We start from the raw sequence: 15,051 nt of genomic DNA, 5'->3' as shown, positions 1-15,051 counted from the left end.
TCGACTTTGCCTTTCGTCCTGTCAGGGTCGATAAATTAAGTACCAGTTACATACTGGTTCGATTTAATTAACTGGTCCCCTTCCCAAAAATTTCGGGCCTTGTGCCTAAAGTAGAAAAGAATTAATGGCCCCTCTTTTTCTTTTATCGATTCAGCTACTAATCTCGGTAAGGAAAGACTAGGCAAAGAATCGATGAACAGGTACTTCAGGAGTACGTCTCATACCAGTAGAAAGTTATGCATTAGTACACATACGGCAATTTGAAGAATGCTAACGAGTATTAACAGTAATCTCTGCTGGACCTGCGATAAATGTGTCACATTTCAGCCGGAAACCGTTGCCATCCTAAACTGGAACATATCGATTTCGTTCTACCAGAGTTTTCGGTAATTCTCCAAAAACTGTTTCAAGATTCTACATTCCCTTTCAGATATGGCATTGTTGCCACACAGACACACACAAACACACAGCACCTAAAACTCTATATGAAAAACGTATTGTTTTGACTGCTATGACAAAGCTACAGCAGAACCAGAATGTATTCACACGATTCTAAACAAAGAATATTGGTGAGTTAACTCAATACAAACAGCGATCTACTGATAGCAAAATTGGTCAAATGGTGTTCTGTGGAACAAAGAACGGCAGTCAGGCACTGTTGCAAAGATCAGCAGTTTGGTGGATGTGAGTGTTTCGACATAAAATAAGAAAATGGGAACATCTTTCGTAAACTAATGAGAAATGTATAACACAAACATCCAGCATAAATATGCTCACTTGTTCTTTCAGAACTGATTTGCATTAATTAAAAAAACAAAAATTACGAAAGCTCGACTTCATCCAAAACTTAAGGAGTCAACTGATTCACTTTCATCAAATACAATCGATGAGATGTAAAGTGGAAATTTGTGAATCATTCCGGTTATCCTCTCTCTTTGCAGATCTTGGACTGTACACATGCAAACAGGCAACAAACGAATTAAGCTCTACCACTACCACCATCATCATTACCATAACATACTCTGTCTATTGTTATTACTGAATCACATACAGCCACAATGAATAATCTAAATGTTACATACTTGTTAGATTCGAACGGTATTTATATAAAGAGAGCTCAGTAGACTTTCTCTTGCGTAAAATTCAAACTGGTTGATGAGGGCTGTGTTGTGCTAGTTATTCAGTGAACAGCTTTAAACCTTGCTTGCTCCAGCTTGTGCTTCCTTCTGTCTTTCTGAATTTGCTCTCACAAGAGATTCGTCTTTTTGTTTACACACATACACACGCTCGCACACCACACACACATTTGCACATACATACATACATACATACATACATACATACATACATACATACATACATACATACATACATACATATATATATCACGGGCATGGTTTATGCGATGTGACTTACCATTTACTGACACTTGCAGTTCCACAGCTGTCGAGCTACACATGTCAGAACAATAGATGCGCGTCAAGATGTTTACAGATTTCCACACGACGTTAGGTTACTGATTGTTGAATAACCAAAACTCCGGTCATAACATCTCTACGTAGCACAGCTTACACTGGATTCAAAACTGCATGATGGACGGGTTTTTACGACTTAGTTCCTCGGCTGATAGAAGAATAAAAGAAGATATAACAATAAATAATATTGACCAGGTATAACTAATCAGCCAGCGCTGTAATTGTTATGTCTCTAATTGTTGCCAATGATTAATGTATCTTGTATCAGTTTCTTTGTGCTATTATTGTTTCGTGGCGATCCGGCGGCATCTGTTGCAAGCTGAGCAAAATGGTGAGCGGGTTTCCTCCGCCCTCACTTTCTGAGTTCGAATCCACCGATATCTATTTTGCTTTCCATCATTTCCCGATCGATAAAATAAATACCAGTTTTGTGCTGGGGTTGATGTAATTAGATATCTAATACCATTTTCGCTACATTCTGTATATATTTCAAGTAATGTTCGCAGCCACTTCAAAACGGCTGTCCGTTCGAACGGACTTTACTGAGATATATTAACTCCATGAGAACATCTCCTCTAGCCGAATAACGATGCGCAGTTGCATTGGAGATATTGCGAGCAGGGGAGAAAACCCCTACCACCTTCTAGCGACAGGACCAGCAGACAAACCTGGTTTCGGTCTCTTTCTGCCTCACTCCAGTACTGGACACCTCCTCTGTTAGAGATGGCGGTAGCTCGCTTCTGCTCGCAATAGATAGCTTTAAGGATAGAGAGGGTAAATTGACAACAATTGTTCAGTGGTGGCCTTTCCATCGCAAAGAAACACTCACACACACACGCAGATACGCGCGCGCGCACACACACACACACACACACACACACACACACACATTTTATACATAAGTGACATTTTTTCTGTCTTGCTACTTACACCAGTGAACCAATCTTGACGAAACTTTGCATACATGTTAAACTAACATCTAGTAGAGTTATGGACTGATTGAATTTTAATAAATATCTATAATGGGCCCCGTAGTCGTGCATATATACACACACTCGTACACATAAGCATATTTTAAAACGCCGAAGAAGGGAAAGAAAAGTGGGTGTGAGAAATGCATAGTTTTAAGGAGAGAGGGAGTAAGTTGACAACAATTTTTCACAGGTGGCCTGTCCATCGCAAAGAAATACTCGCACACAGACACGCAGACACACATACATCTTATACATAAATGGCAATACAAGCGTTCTCCTTTCACTCCTTATACAATGATCTATACTAATTAGTCCTCTGCGACCATTCTTTCTTTTCATATACAGTCTGTTTACGTTTGCTTTAGGGTGTAGCGCCCCATGCAGCGTCATCAACTTTCTCGTCCTTCTATCCAGTGTTGATATTTCCTCCTTAGTCCATGGACGCACTACATCTGACCACCGCAACTGCCTAGATATTAATTGCGGTAATCCTATTTTTGGCACTCAGGTTGGATTTCAACACTATTTTCACCCTTTTTTGATACGTCTCGCTGACCTTGACTTTCATTTCTCTACGTTGAATGTCATCCATCTCCAAGATCCCTAAATATCTACACCGACTACCGTCGGGTTCACCCATGGTCTCTCCTGATGGTAACCGCAATCCTCTGCAAGAGACCTGTAGAATAAGTAATGGGTTTACAAAGAATAAATAAGTTCAGGGGTCGATTTCCTCGATCAAATGCAGTGCTCCAGCATAGCCGCAGTCAAATGACCGAAACAAGTAAAAGAATAAAGGAAAAGAATATATATATATATATATATATATATATAACAAAACGTGATTAATGTGATGAGGTTTAATGTTGCTAACACCTGTGTCGAGCAATAATAAGTCGTAACTAGAATAACTCATTTCAAACAATATTAAATTTATATTCTCTGTTACGTCAACGTTCATCACTGAACGTCAGAGCAACATCTGCGTTTCAAGAAGTTAGACTACAGTTTTCCCCAGGAAATTAGGTTACAGATATCTGAAGAAGCAAAGTCAGGTTGTAACATCTCTTTTCAACATATCTTACCCAGGGTTTCAAACGAATGCTGTATGGTGGATGGAATTTATGACTGATTACTTCGGCTGCGAACTAAGATCTCACAAATGATGGCTGCTGACCAAAATCATAATATATTACAGTATTTATTTAGAAATCGGTGGAAGACAGACTATAATTTTTTTTATTTCTTGGGAACATAAACGAAACGCCTTTTCTTCTTCACATGGTAGAGAATCAGAATCTAAACCAGAGCAAAAACAGAAATAAAAGAAATGAAGAGAAAAAGGAAACGGCGATGACTCAAGAAAACTAGGATTATTTAAGTACTTTCTTGTGTTCTGATGCATTTGCGCTTTTTGGACAAAATTTCTAATAAAGGTGACATAGAGAGAAATGTCATCCATGCATGCACAAGGATTGGTGGATGAAAATAAATGTAGCAAATAGATAATAGGTGTTTGCACTTAATGATCAGAGGGACGACAAAATCTAAAATATTATTTCATCTAGGTCCAATTTAGAGCACTTTAGTGAAGAATGGAATACTGTAATTGATAACACACACTGATGGAGAGGTAAATTCTCTACAGAATTCCAAGTGCTTTGCATGCAATAAATGGTAATATCAATAGACACCAGCATCGGTTGTCAAGCGATGTTGGGGGAACAAACACAGACACACACACACACCCTCACACACACTCACACACTCACACACACACACACACACACACACACACACACACACACACACACACACACACACACACACACATATCCGTCTACCAAATCCACTCACAAGGCTTTGGTCGGCCCGAGACTATAGTAGAAGACACTTGCCGAAGGTGCCACGCAGTGGGACTGAACCCGGAAACATGTGGTTGGTAAACAAGCTACTTATCACACAGTCAATGATATATATATATATATATATATATATAGAGGAAAATGAAAAAAAGCTAGAATGCTGGACTGGAAGCATAATTTAATAAAGATTTTTTCTAACCGGTTTTCATTGCGATGAAGCAAATTATCAAGAAGAAGGAGAATGAAAATGTTTTTTTTTACAAAGAAGTACAAAAAAGTACAAAATGAAGAAAATAATATATAAAACAATAATATATAAAAAAATAAATATACCCATACATTATATTGTCTTTGAGCTTTTGTAGTTCAATAGTAGTTCATGTATAAATTGGTAGGAAAAATAAGGATGCATGAGAGTTGAGAGTTTTGTTAGGTTTAAAAAAAGGGTTAAAAGTTTGTGTTAAGCAGGAAATGTGGTGTCAAAACAGGAAGTGTGTGTAAGGGGAGACACGTGTTTTTAGTTAGAGTTATGAACTCTTTTTTTCCAACAGGAAGTTTGTGTCTGTTCATAGAGAAATAAGGTCACTGAGGGGTGTGTGTGTTAAGAAATGGTTGGAATTTCTCTATGAAAAGATTCTCCTTGTTGATTCTTTCTTGTGTGGAGATTCTGTCTTTACATTGATAGAAAGGGAATATAATGAATTTAGGGTTTTTGTTTCTGGCGCAAGAGTCTATGTGGCCACTGAGTGGAATTTGGCGGTATTGAGGGAGGTTTATTTGTTCCTTATGGACAGCTACTCTTCTACGTAATGGGAGGCTCGTCTGTCCGATATAGAAGTTTTGGCAACCTGCGCAAGTAAGGACATAAATGAGGTTACTCGAGGAACAAGAGAAATTGGTTTTAATTTTAAACTTTGTTCCTCGTTTGAAGGTAAATTCAGAGCCTTCAAGTAGGTAGGGGCAGGTGCCACAATTAGAGCGTGCACATTTTTTAACTGATGGGGGTGGAAGTGGTGTATGTAGTTTGGAATTGGTTAATAATGTTTTCAAAGATTTGTGTTGCCTTTTGCATTTAAGGACTTTGTGTGTATTAATGATATTGTTCATGTTCGGGTCTGTGGTGAGTAAGGGGAGGTTTTGTTTAATTGTGGTGAATGCTTCGATGTTATTGGGGTTATGGGTGGAGATGTATGGAAGTATTTTGGGGTTGGGTGTGTTATTATGTTGGTTGGTTTTTAGTGTGTTTTTGTCAAGTTCCTTGGCACGTTTTATTCCAAGATCTATGAGTGTGGAGGGATATTGGCGTTGTAACAGTGTTTTTTTGAGATCTTATAAGCGTATTTCTCGAGTGGTTGGGTCAGAGACAATGGTGCAATTTCTTTTAGCTAAATTAAAGGGGATATTTATCTTGGTGTGTTTTGGGTGGCATGAGCTAAAAAGGAGGTATTGTTGTGAGTTTGTAGGTTTGTGGTAGATGTCGGTTGTGATTTGGTTATTAGGTTTTTTTATGATTAAGAGATCAAGAAAAGGGAGATGATGTTTGCTGAATTCCATAGTGAATTGAATGTTGGGATATATGTTATTAAGAATGGATTTGAATTCTAGAAGTTTTTCATAGGGTTCATTCCATATGATGAAACAATCATCCAAATATCTTTTCCAGTTATCCATTAAAAAGATGTGGAAAAGGTGTCCAAATTTCTGACGTGAGGTTTCATATAGTGTTAATTCAAAAAAACCCATTATGAGGTTCGCAAGGACTGGTTCAGCTTTAGTACCCATCGCGATACCACATTTTTGGCGAAAGTATGTGTCTGCAAACAGGAAGTAATTGTTGGTCAGAATGAACTTAAGTGATTCTATGATGAAAGTTGTGTTGATGCGATTAGGGAATGTTTCTGGGTGTTTGTGCAGCCAGAATTTAATTGCCTCAATCGCATATTCATGAGGGATATTTGTATAAAGGTTGACCACGTCAAAAGAAACCAAGAGTGACTCCTCGTTTGTTGTTTTCGGGAGGTGATTGAGCATGTCAAGATCATCTCTGATGAAACTTTTGATGTGGCTTAGGAAAGGTTTCAAAAGAATGTCCAAGAAATTGCTTAAGCGATGTGTTTCGCAGGAGGTGCCTGCTATAATGGGTCTTAGTTTTAAATCTTCCGGTGCCTTGATGTTGATGTAGATTTCAGAGGAGAGTTTGCAAGCTTCGGTGATGGATTTGTTCTTATGGATTTTAGGGAGGCCATAGAAGAGGCTGGGCTTGCATTTGAAATTAGTGATGTAATCTTTTTCTTTGTCCGTGAGTCCTTGACCTTGCTGGAGTATAAGGGTGGTGAGGTTTTTGAGAGTTTTTTGTTGTTTATAGTTGGTGATAGTTTCATAGAAGGAGTTATCGTTTAGTAAGGAGAGTGCTAGGTGTTTGTAAAAATCTGTGTTCATTAGGACTACAGTACTACCTTTGTCAGCTTCTTTGATAGTAAGGCTTTTGTCCTGTTGTAAGTCTCTTAGATTTTTCCATTCTATGCTATTAAAGTTTGATTTGACCTTGGTTTTAGGTGAGGTAAAAGGGAAACTCTGGATGTGGTTGCATAAAAACAAATAGTAAATGAGTATATGCATATATACGTACAGGTATGTGCGTACCGACATCCACCTGTATGTATAGGTGCATATCTAGGTACAGGACATTGCAAACAAAACGTAGACGAGAAAACACACAAGCCACATAGAGAACATTCTACTTCATCAGCTACCCCCGTTTTAACACCGGCGTTTCGAAGAGCTGGGCAGGACGCATCGCTAAAACGGCTCTTCCCATGGACCACAAATTAAATTTGTATACACAAATTAAATCTTGCCATGGAGGAATGTAGTGGCGGAATATATATATATATCATTGCATCATTGGTGATGGGTCTGCCGCTATTTCTGTGAGGGGTACTCCCATTGCAGTCGTTGATGGTGGTGGTGCTGCCACTGGTTCTGTTCGTGCTTCTACTGCTACTGCTACTATTGGTACTGTCGTCCATGCTCCTGCAGTAGCCGTTGGGGAAGCTGCTGTTGTCGCAGCTGCTATTAGGGTCGGCCAGTACCTCATCGTCATAGAAGATTCCCTTGGTTTCGCAATTGCAGCCCACTGGGTATTTGTTGCAGTCCCTGCATGACCATCCCTCCGCTCGTGGCCTAGCAGTGCTAACCAGAAAGCTCTTTAATTGGGGGCACGGCTAAATGAGAATGGATCGCCACTGGTACTTTTTTAAAACCTGGTACTCATTTATCGGACGCCAGTGCTGAACTGCTAGGCTACGAAAACGTAAACACACGAACAACGTTTGTGAAACGGTGGATGGGGGAGCAAACGCAAACACAAAAGACAAATACATGTATACATACATGCATACATACATGCATGCATGCACACACACACTAATATATAGATATACGTGACAATCTTTCTTTTCCTGCACGGACGTTCTAAAGACTGGACGCTTATACTTCTCCCTCTTCTATTTTCTCTCTTTTCAAATTTGAGTTTGAATTACGGAAAAATATGGATAAGTACTGTTTTTACTTTGCTAAAGATTTTCTACTATTTGAAAATAATATGTATTCTTGTTTTTTATATTATTCATTTGGTTCTTTAAAGATTATTTTTAATAGATAACTTATTTAACACTAAATTATTTAGAAGTTATAGTTTCATTTCTACATAATATTAGAACTTCGATTTGAATAGTGTTGATATATTTTCGATTATTTTTGATTGATAATATTTGATTAATAATTAGTCTTTATTGTTTATAATATCGTTAAAGGTTTTTTTTATTAAAACTTTGTATATATATATAAAGTTTAATCTTTTATTCTTAATAATTTTTTCTTTCCTAATTTCTTCATTCATAATTTTTTCATTCATAATTTTTTCATTCATATTTTTATTCTTTCGTTTGTAGAAATAAATATTCTTGTATTTTTCTATTATTCAATTGATTTTTAATGATAATTAAATAAACGTTTTTAGCTTTAAATAGTATAGCTTTAACTATTACACCGGTTAAATATGTACTAATTTTATCTTCATTATTATTTTAAACTTAAACTTCGTTCAAATTGTATTTAAAACAAAGATAATTTAAAACAATGATAATTTATGTAAGCTGTTTTTTGTATATAATATACATGTTATTATAATGGAGGAAGGGACGATTATTGAATGGTTATTATTTTGATATTTTTAATAATTTTTCTATCTTTATAAAATAAGTATTTCATATTAATTCATTTGGTACTTATTGTTGGTTGAGATATATATATCTAATTATTGTTCTACTTATGATCTGACGATTAGCTATATTTTTGAATAGAATTTATTTTCGATAATTTCAATTGATTTTAATCGATTTAAATTTCCTTTCTATTTGAAAATTAGTTATGAAGCACATGTAATCATTTTATTATATTTATCTTATGATATTTACTTTGCTTTATATTATACTCATTTATTGTGCTTTTAATTGTTAATTTTTCTATATGTGATAGTGGATTTTCATCGATGAGTTCTTGAAACTTGGTTATTTACCCTAAAACTATATATTATATATATATATATATATATATATATATATATATATATATATATATATATATATATATATATGTATGTATGTATGTATGTACATTATTATTATTATTATTATTATTATTATTATATATATATATATATATATTTATATACACGACGTGCTTCTCTCAGTTTCCCTTCTTCCCCTCTACCAAATCCCCTCACAATGCTTTGGTTGGCCTGTGGCTATCGTAGAAAATACTTGCCCAAATTGTCACGCAGTTGGATTGAACCTGGATCATGTGGTTAGGAGGCAAACCTCTCACCACACAGCAACGCCAGTGCCTTTGATCTTTACATATCTTTAAAATATATTTTAATCCCTACCAGTATAGGAAATCTGAATTTCTTGGAATTTGCTCCAGCTATAATTTATCTCATCAGATAAAATCAAATGCAGGATGCTGATAGGTTATCTGTCTCATAGATAACTCTGTAACAAAACGTTTATTCTTTTTCTTATCTTTGGACAGTAAGTATTATTTCCTATTTGCTTCTAGAAATTCAAAGGAAATTACTAATATTCCCTCCAAACTAAGCTTTCGTACATGGACATCAATGTTTTCAAAGTGACTCATTTTGTATTATATTTTAGAAAAATTCAGCGCTGATTTGCTGAAGCAGAAATATCGTAACAGCAAATATTCTGACCAATACCATAAATTTCTTCGTCAGTTACTTCACCTTATCCACTTGAGCACGTCCTTTAGTGGTTGACAATACGTGCATCTCTGATAATGGGCTGGAGTAGTTGGAGAACATGAATGCCATATGGTGAGAGGCGATTCGTTGGGGTTTGAATAAATGTAACAAAATCAAAGCCTGAAGGAAATATTATTCATTTTTTAATACATTGTAGGAATAAGAATATAGGAAATAATAGCTACTACACACTGTAATGATTTCTTGAATTAATAAAAGGATCCCGAGTTTGTAATTGTAGCGTAAAGTGGGGTATACTGGAACATTATTCATTGCCTCAAAAAGGAGGAAAGGAAGAGTTGAACCGAAGGGATTCGAACACAGGACATAGAAGCCTGAATAAATACTAAAAAGCATTTCCTCTGACGTTTTAAGGCTTCCTCGAAATATGCTGACAGTACACATCTCATATCCTGCACTTTGTATTACATTAGGCAGAGTATCTTCATAATACATGAAAACAACAGTTTGAAAGAGTAATTTTATTAAGATTCTTGTCGGAGAGAAGTGTAGCGACACGTTTTGATAATTACCGCCACAAAGTTGTTAATATGCCATACAGAAGCCACTTCTCTTCTGTCTTACAAATCTAATTTTGCTTGAGCAGAAATCCTTTGAGTTCTATAAGTCGTGTGTTTTTGGTATTTAGATCATCTACTATAGTACAAATTTTCCAGACTAGGCATTCGGGATGTTGCGTTTTGTGTGTTGGGTGATAGGATTTGAAATTTAGGTACTAGTGTGTATCTGTACTTTTGTAATAAATATCAGTTGTGATTGTGCTGTTATTTTTAATGATGTGGATTAAAAAATATCTTTAACATATGAATATAAACAAATTACAGAAGACTCCCACCGATTAAGGTAAAAACGATCGAAACCAAGTAAGTTTGATCACTCATAAAACTATTACATGTAAACCACAAGCTAATTGGTTAAAATAAAGGTGGGGTCAGTAATACCGTTATGTCCGGCAAACAGCGACGTTTAAGATTGGTTAAAACTGTATTCCAAATGTTCGGCTTGTTGGAGCCTTCTAAGAAGTACAGAAAGGAAGAAGTCAGGCATTCTACTACAGTTGTGAAGGACTCACTTATCAGTTAAATACATTTTGAAATCTGATGATTACTATGAATGTATAAAAGCGCTAATTGAACTTTATGAACATTACAAAATAGTTTTTTAATGTTTCTGCTTCTATGTATTTAAATGTTATAAATATAGAACTTGGAGAATATTCTTTTTTTTTTACAATAATATAGTGTGACACTGCAATGTAAATTCTTACCATCCATATCGATAACTTAAGGGGAAACACCACAGCGAAGAACGAAGCACTGAGATTTTGTTACCGTTCAATAAAACAAAGAGCACAGCGAAAAACGAAGCACTAAGTATTTGTGAGGCTTTAATAAATTTATTTCATTGGAATTTCATTAAAATTTGACGTATTAATAGCATAAATATATTAGATATCAAATACGTTGGTCGTATTAATTTAGGTTTGTTAGAAAACTCATAGTTGTAGATTATGGTCTACAGATTTTCTCTTCTTTTACCATTTCCGTTCTTGGTGCAACAAACGTGAATTTCTTTCCAGGATAAATTACAAAATCAAACTTTTGTTCGTTAATATTTTATATTTCATTATGTCTCTTGATGTTTATTCATAGCTTTTCTACTGTTATAGGATTTGACGATTGGTTAATTTTCAAAATTGAAAAAGTAGTAGTAGTAGTAGTAGTAGTAGTAGTAGTAGTAGTAGTAGGAAGAGGTAGATGAGGAGGAGGAGGAGGAGGAGGAGGTAGAAAAGCACAGCAGCATTATCAGCAACAACACTTGTTGATGTTCTTGTTGTAGTTGATTGTACTTTTGCTGTTTGCTTTGTTTTTCTCCTTTTGCTTTTGCTCCTTTGCTTTGTTTGTCTGCATTTCTTCTCATCGATTTTCCCCATTGTATAAAAAACAATCTGACGTATGACATTTATCCACAAGATTCACCAGAGCAGAACGTCAATAAGATGGTAAATTTACAATAAAAATCAGAAAAGCGATTACAGTTTGGTGTATACCGTTATGAGCCATGTGGATCGTATCTTTTGAACTACAACGGCATTTAAGTAATATTCTACATACACATTTCAAACCCGGGCAGCAGCGAAAGGATGTTGGACGCCCGCTACCGTCACAGAACAGTTCGTTACATTTAGGATTAGGTTTATTTCTCTTAAACTTGTTACTGCAAATACAGAATATAGGAGGAAATAAAAGATACTATTAAATTCTGGTTTCTAATTAAGGCAGAAGTCAAGGAATATTTAGCGAAGAGATTAGACGATAGTGGTGTTTATTTTATCGAGATCGATAGATCCAAAGAATCTAAGGAGACTTGATCTCACAACATGCAGAACTGAAACAAATACCACAAGTCATTTTTTTCTCTTTTAACGATTACTGACTGTATTTTCTTAATTTTCCTATCAACTAAGTATATAAATATAAATATACAGTAATCTCTCGCCATATCACGGTTCACCTATCGCGGTTCACCTATCGCGGTTCACCTATCGCGGTTTATTATTTAAGCTTACGTCGATTCATCCGTTATGTTGTTTTGCATTTATAATAAAAGAAATATATACTAACTATAAAAATAATGAAAAAATATATATACAGTATAGTACTGTTTCTATTTCACGGATTTACACCTAATGTGGGTTATTTTGGAACGTAACAGCCGCGATAGTCGAGGGGTTACTGTATAGCCAGAATTTCATACAAAAATGTAGACAGGGAAATTAATAAATAAATGTTAATAGTTAGAGAGAAGATAACATTGGGAATATTAAATTTCTTCTCTTAATAATTGTAACAAATATGAATGTATGTTAATTAGATGTATCTATTTTTAAATACTCTCGACAGTTTTCAATCAATGTCAGACCTATTCATCCAGTATGTTCGAATTACCGTCACTATTTTGACATAATGGGATAAATCTAAAATTTGGTTCATTATTCATTTGGTTCAGCACATTTGAATTGATAATCATGATCTATTTGTATTTGTATCAGGAAAATGATTGTCTGTCTAGGAGTAAATCCTTAAGATCTTCAAGTTGAATAGCATGTCACATTTGTGAATATCGTTTTGGTGAAATTAACACAAATATAGCCCTAGTGTGCTTTGAGTTACACAAAATAATGAATAGTTAACACTACGTACCTCTGGGTATGTTATAAGTTTCCATCTCTGTTCGGCTGTTCAATGTCTTCAAGAAAATAGCTAAAATTGATAGTTTCCCTTAATCATATTCTATTTTGAATTGAATGTAATTTATTCCATTATGAGAACAATATAAATTAATTTCATTTCTGCATTCTTTCATAAAATAGAATAAAACAATTGTCTAGAAATGTTTTGCTCATCTAATTAATATACGAGTAGAAAGTGCTGCCATAGTTTCGTAGCAATTTCAGAATTAATATAATTTCTAAATATGTCATAATCATATTTGCATAAGTTTTGTCGGGGTTTGAGTGACAATAGTTACACGAAACTCGAAACAGTCAAATCGTCATTAAATCAAGCCCAACTATCTCCAACTCACAACAACATATTAAGTAATGTAACAATACACGACGGACACATTATGTATGTCAAAAGACCAAGTAATCATAATTCCGTCGACCGTAATCATATATCTGCTGAACTATGGGAGATTCGGGTATTCAACGAGTCTACTAAAAAATATTTCGTGCAATAACAGAGTATGACACTACAATATAAATTCTATACTTACCACAGGAAAAAAAATCACACAGTTACAGCAACGAAGGGCGAATAACTGATATAGTGTTGTGGCAAATGCATTTATGTAATTCAGATTCCATTACAGTTTCGGTAACAATAATAATCCTTATTATAGTATATTGTAATTTCAAATAACTTTAGTTTTCGAATTATGTGTTTAGGTTCAATTTACTCTTAAACTGGTTGAAACCTTATTACACTCGATAGCTTGAAATCTTCCTTAAGCAAAAATTAGATTTTTTCCAGCGGAAATCATAAAGCAAAATGCTGCACGAAAGTGTTATTTGTTCAGTTTCCTTGTTGTTTATTGATGTTGTTAGTTTTATTATTATAGTATTTGGTAAGATCTATTAGTTTTATTATTATAGTATTTGGTAAGATCTATTAGTTTTAATACGAATAGTAATATTAGTAAAAGTAATTGTAATATTAGATGCAATAGTTGAATTTGTGTATATTGATGACTTTTGCGCGTTGCTGCTAAAGCTGAATAGATTTAATGCTGTATAATAGTGAACCCGCCAGATTCCTCTAGGCTTGTCAATCATCTGAGGAATGATACCCATCCTCTATACTTACGACACAAGTTGAATGTCAGTATAATATTAAAAGGGAGGTCAGGATAGAGACTACAGTCTGGATTATGCCATTATTCATCACATGAATCATATTTTGTAAATTACAGCAGCAGTCATGCTTTATACTTTTACAATTCCATGTAAAACCTGAACATCAACGACGGCGAGGTTTTAAAGTTTGTATACATCGAAAAACACCCAAAGATCGTGGTCCTGCTGATGTCTACAGTTATTGACCAAAAGTCATCAACATTTCAGACACTTAACGATCATATAATTCAATTCCATGGCGTCAACAATTAAATGCCCCTGGAGTACAAAAGATCAAGCATGAAGAACGGAATGTGACATATAGAAAACAACACGTGGGTCTCAAAAGTGAAGGATAAAAAGGACGAGTTATGGGGAGAGCACGAACATAAATTACCTGTATCTGTATACAAGGAAAGCCTTTGTGCTATACGACAGAATTAAAGATGTATAACGCTAATAGGACTTGGGGAAGTCAAGCGAGATTATGACTGGACAAACGGACAACTATATAAGACGGAAAGTTTAAAGTGATTTAGCCATGAGGAGATAAATTTTCAGTTTCTGATATGTCACCTCTGGAAGGTTGAGAGAAGAGTTGGAGGACGAAAGGGAGAAAAGTATTGTGTGCTCTACATTTGAGCCATTGACAGCAACTGATAGAGGACGCAAACGAACTTGAGATTATACACATTGAGAGGGAAGCAGTGTGAGAAAACCTTTCGGTGAGACAAGAGAAATCATAGTGACAAAAGCTGATGAGATTGATGCAGAAGTAGAATAATTAACGTGAGGGGAGAGCTTAGAAAATAAAATCGTAATTGCTATATTAGGAGGGGGGGGGGGGAGGAATAGAAGGGAAAGTGATTATTTAGACCTGGTGGTGTTGTAATTCCTGTCATTTCTTACGTTTATATGTGTGTACGAATCCACAGAGTGCAGATGTGCCGCACATCGATACACTAGCAATGGTGTGGCTCATTGCGTTGAAGTG

At 35.2% G+C, this 15,051-nt stretch overlaps 2 protein-coding genes across 7 annotated transcripts in view; both read right to left on the bottom strand.

The window, feature by feature from the left end:
- LOC128250514 (uncharacterized) overlaps window positions 1-1,651 on the bottom strand; it is a 37,390-nt gene extending 35,739 nt beyond the window's left edge. The window contains exon 1 of one of the 5 annotated variants that reach the window (XM_089339608.1): window positions 1,417-1,651. The gene's annotated coding sequence lies outside the window, so the exon portion shown is untranslated. Of the gene's footprint in view, window positions 1-1,082; window positions 1,311-1,416 lie in introns of those variants that run through there. The other 4 variants (XM_089339607.1, XM_089339606.1, XM_089339609.1 and 1 more) reach the window with 4 other exon arrangements.
- A 9,383-nt stretch (window positions 1,652-11,034) lies between these two features.
- Window positions 11,035-15,051, bottom strand: part of LOC128250513 (uncharacterized) — an 8,275-nt gene continuing 4,258 nt past the window's right edge. Inside the window, exons 4-5 of one of the 2 annotated variants that reach the window (XM_089339675.1) lie at window positions 12,862-12,921; window positions 11,035-11,875 (exon numbers count right to left, since the gene is read on the bottom strand). In XM_089339675.1, coding sequence (XP_089195801.1) covers window positions 12,873-12,921 — 49 coding nt within the window. In that variant the 3' untranslated portion in view covers window positions 11,035-11,875; window positions 12,862-12,872. The remainder of the gene's footprint in view (window positions 11,876-12,861; window positions 12,922-15,051) is intronic. The other variant, XM_052975674.2, reaches the window with a different exon arrangement.

This window comes from Octopus bimaculoides, chromosome 22 (assembly GCF_046866305.1).
Source record: "Octopus bimaculoides isolate indiv1 chromosome 22, ASM4686630v1, whole genome shotgun sequence".
NCBI classification, from domain to species: Eukaryota; Metazoa; Mollusca; class Cephalopoda; order Octopoda; family Octopodidae; genus Octopus; species Octopus bimaculoides.
This window is presented reverse-complemented; position numbering and strand designations above follow the sequence as displayed.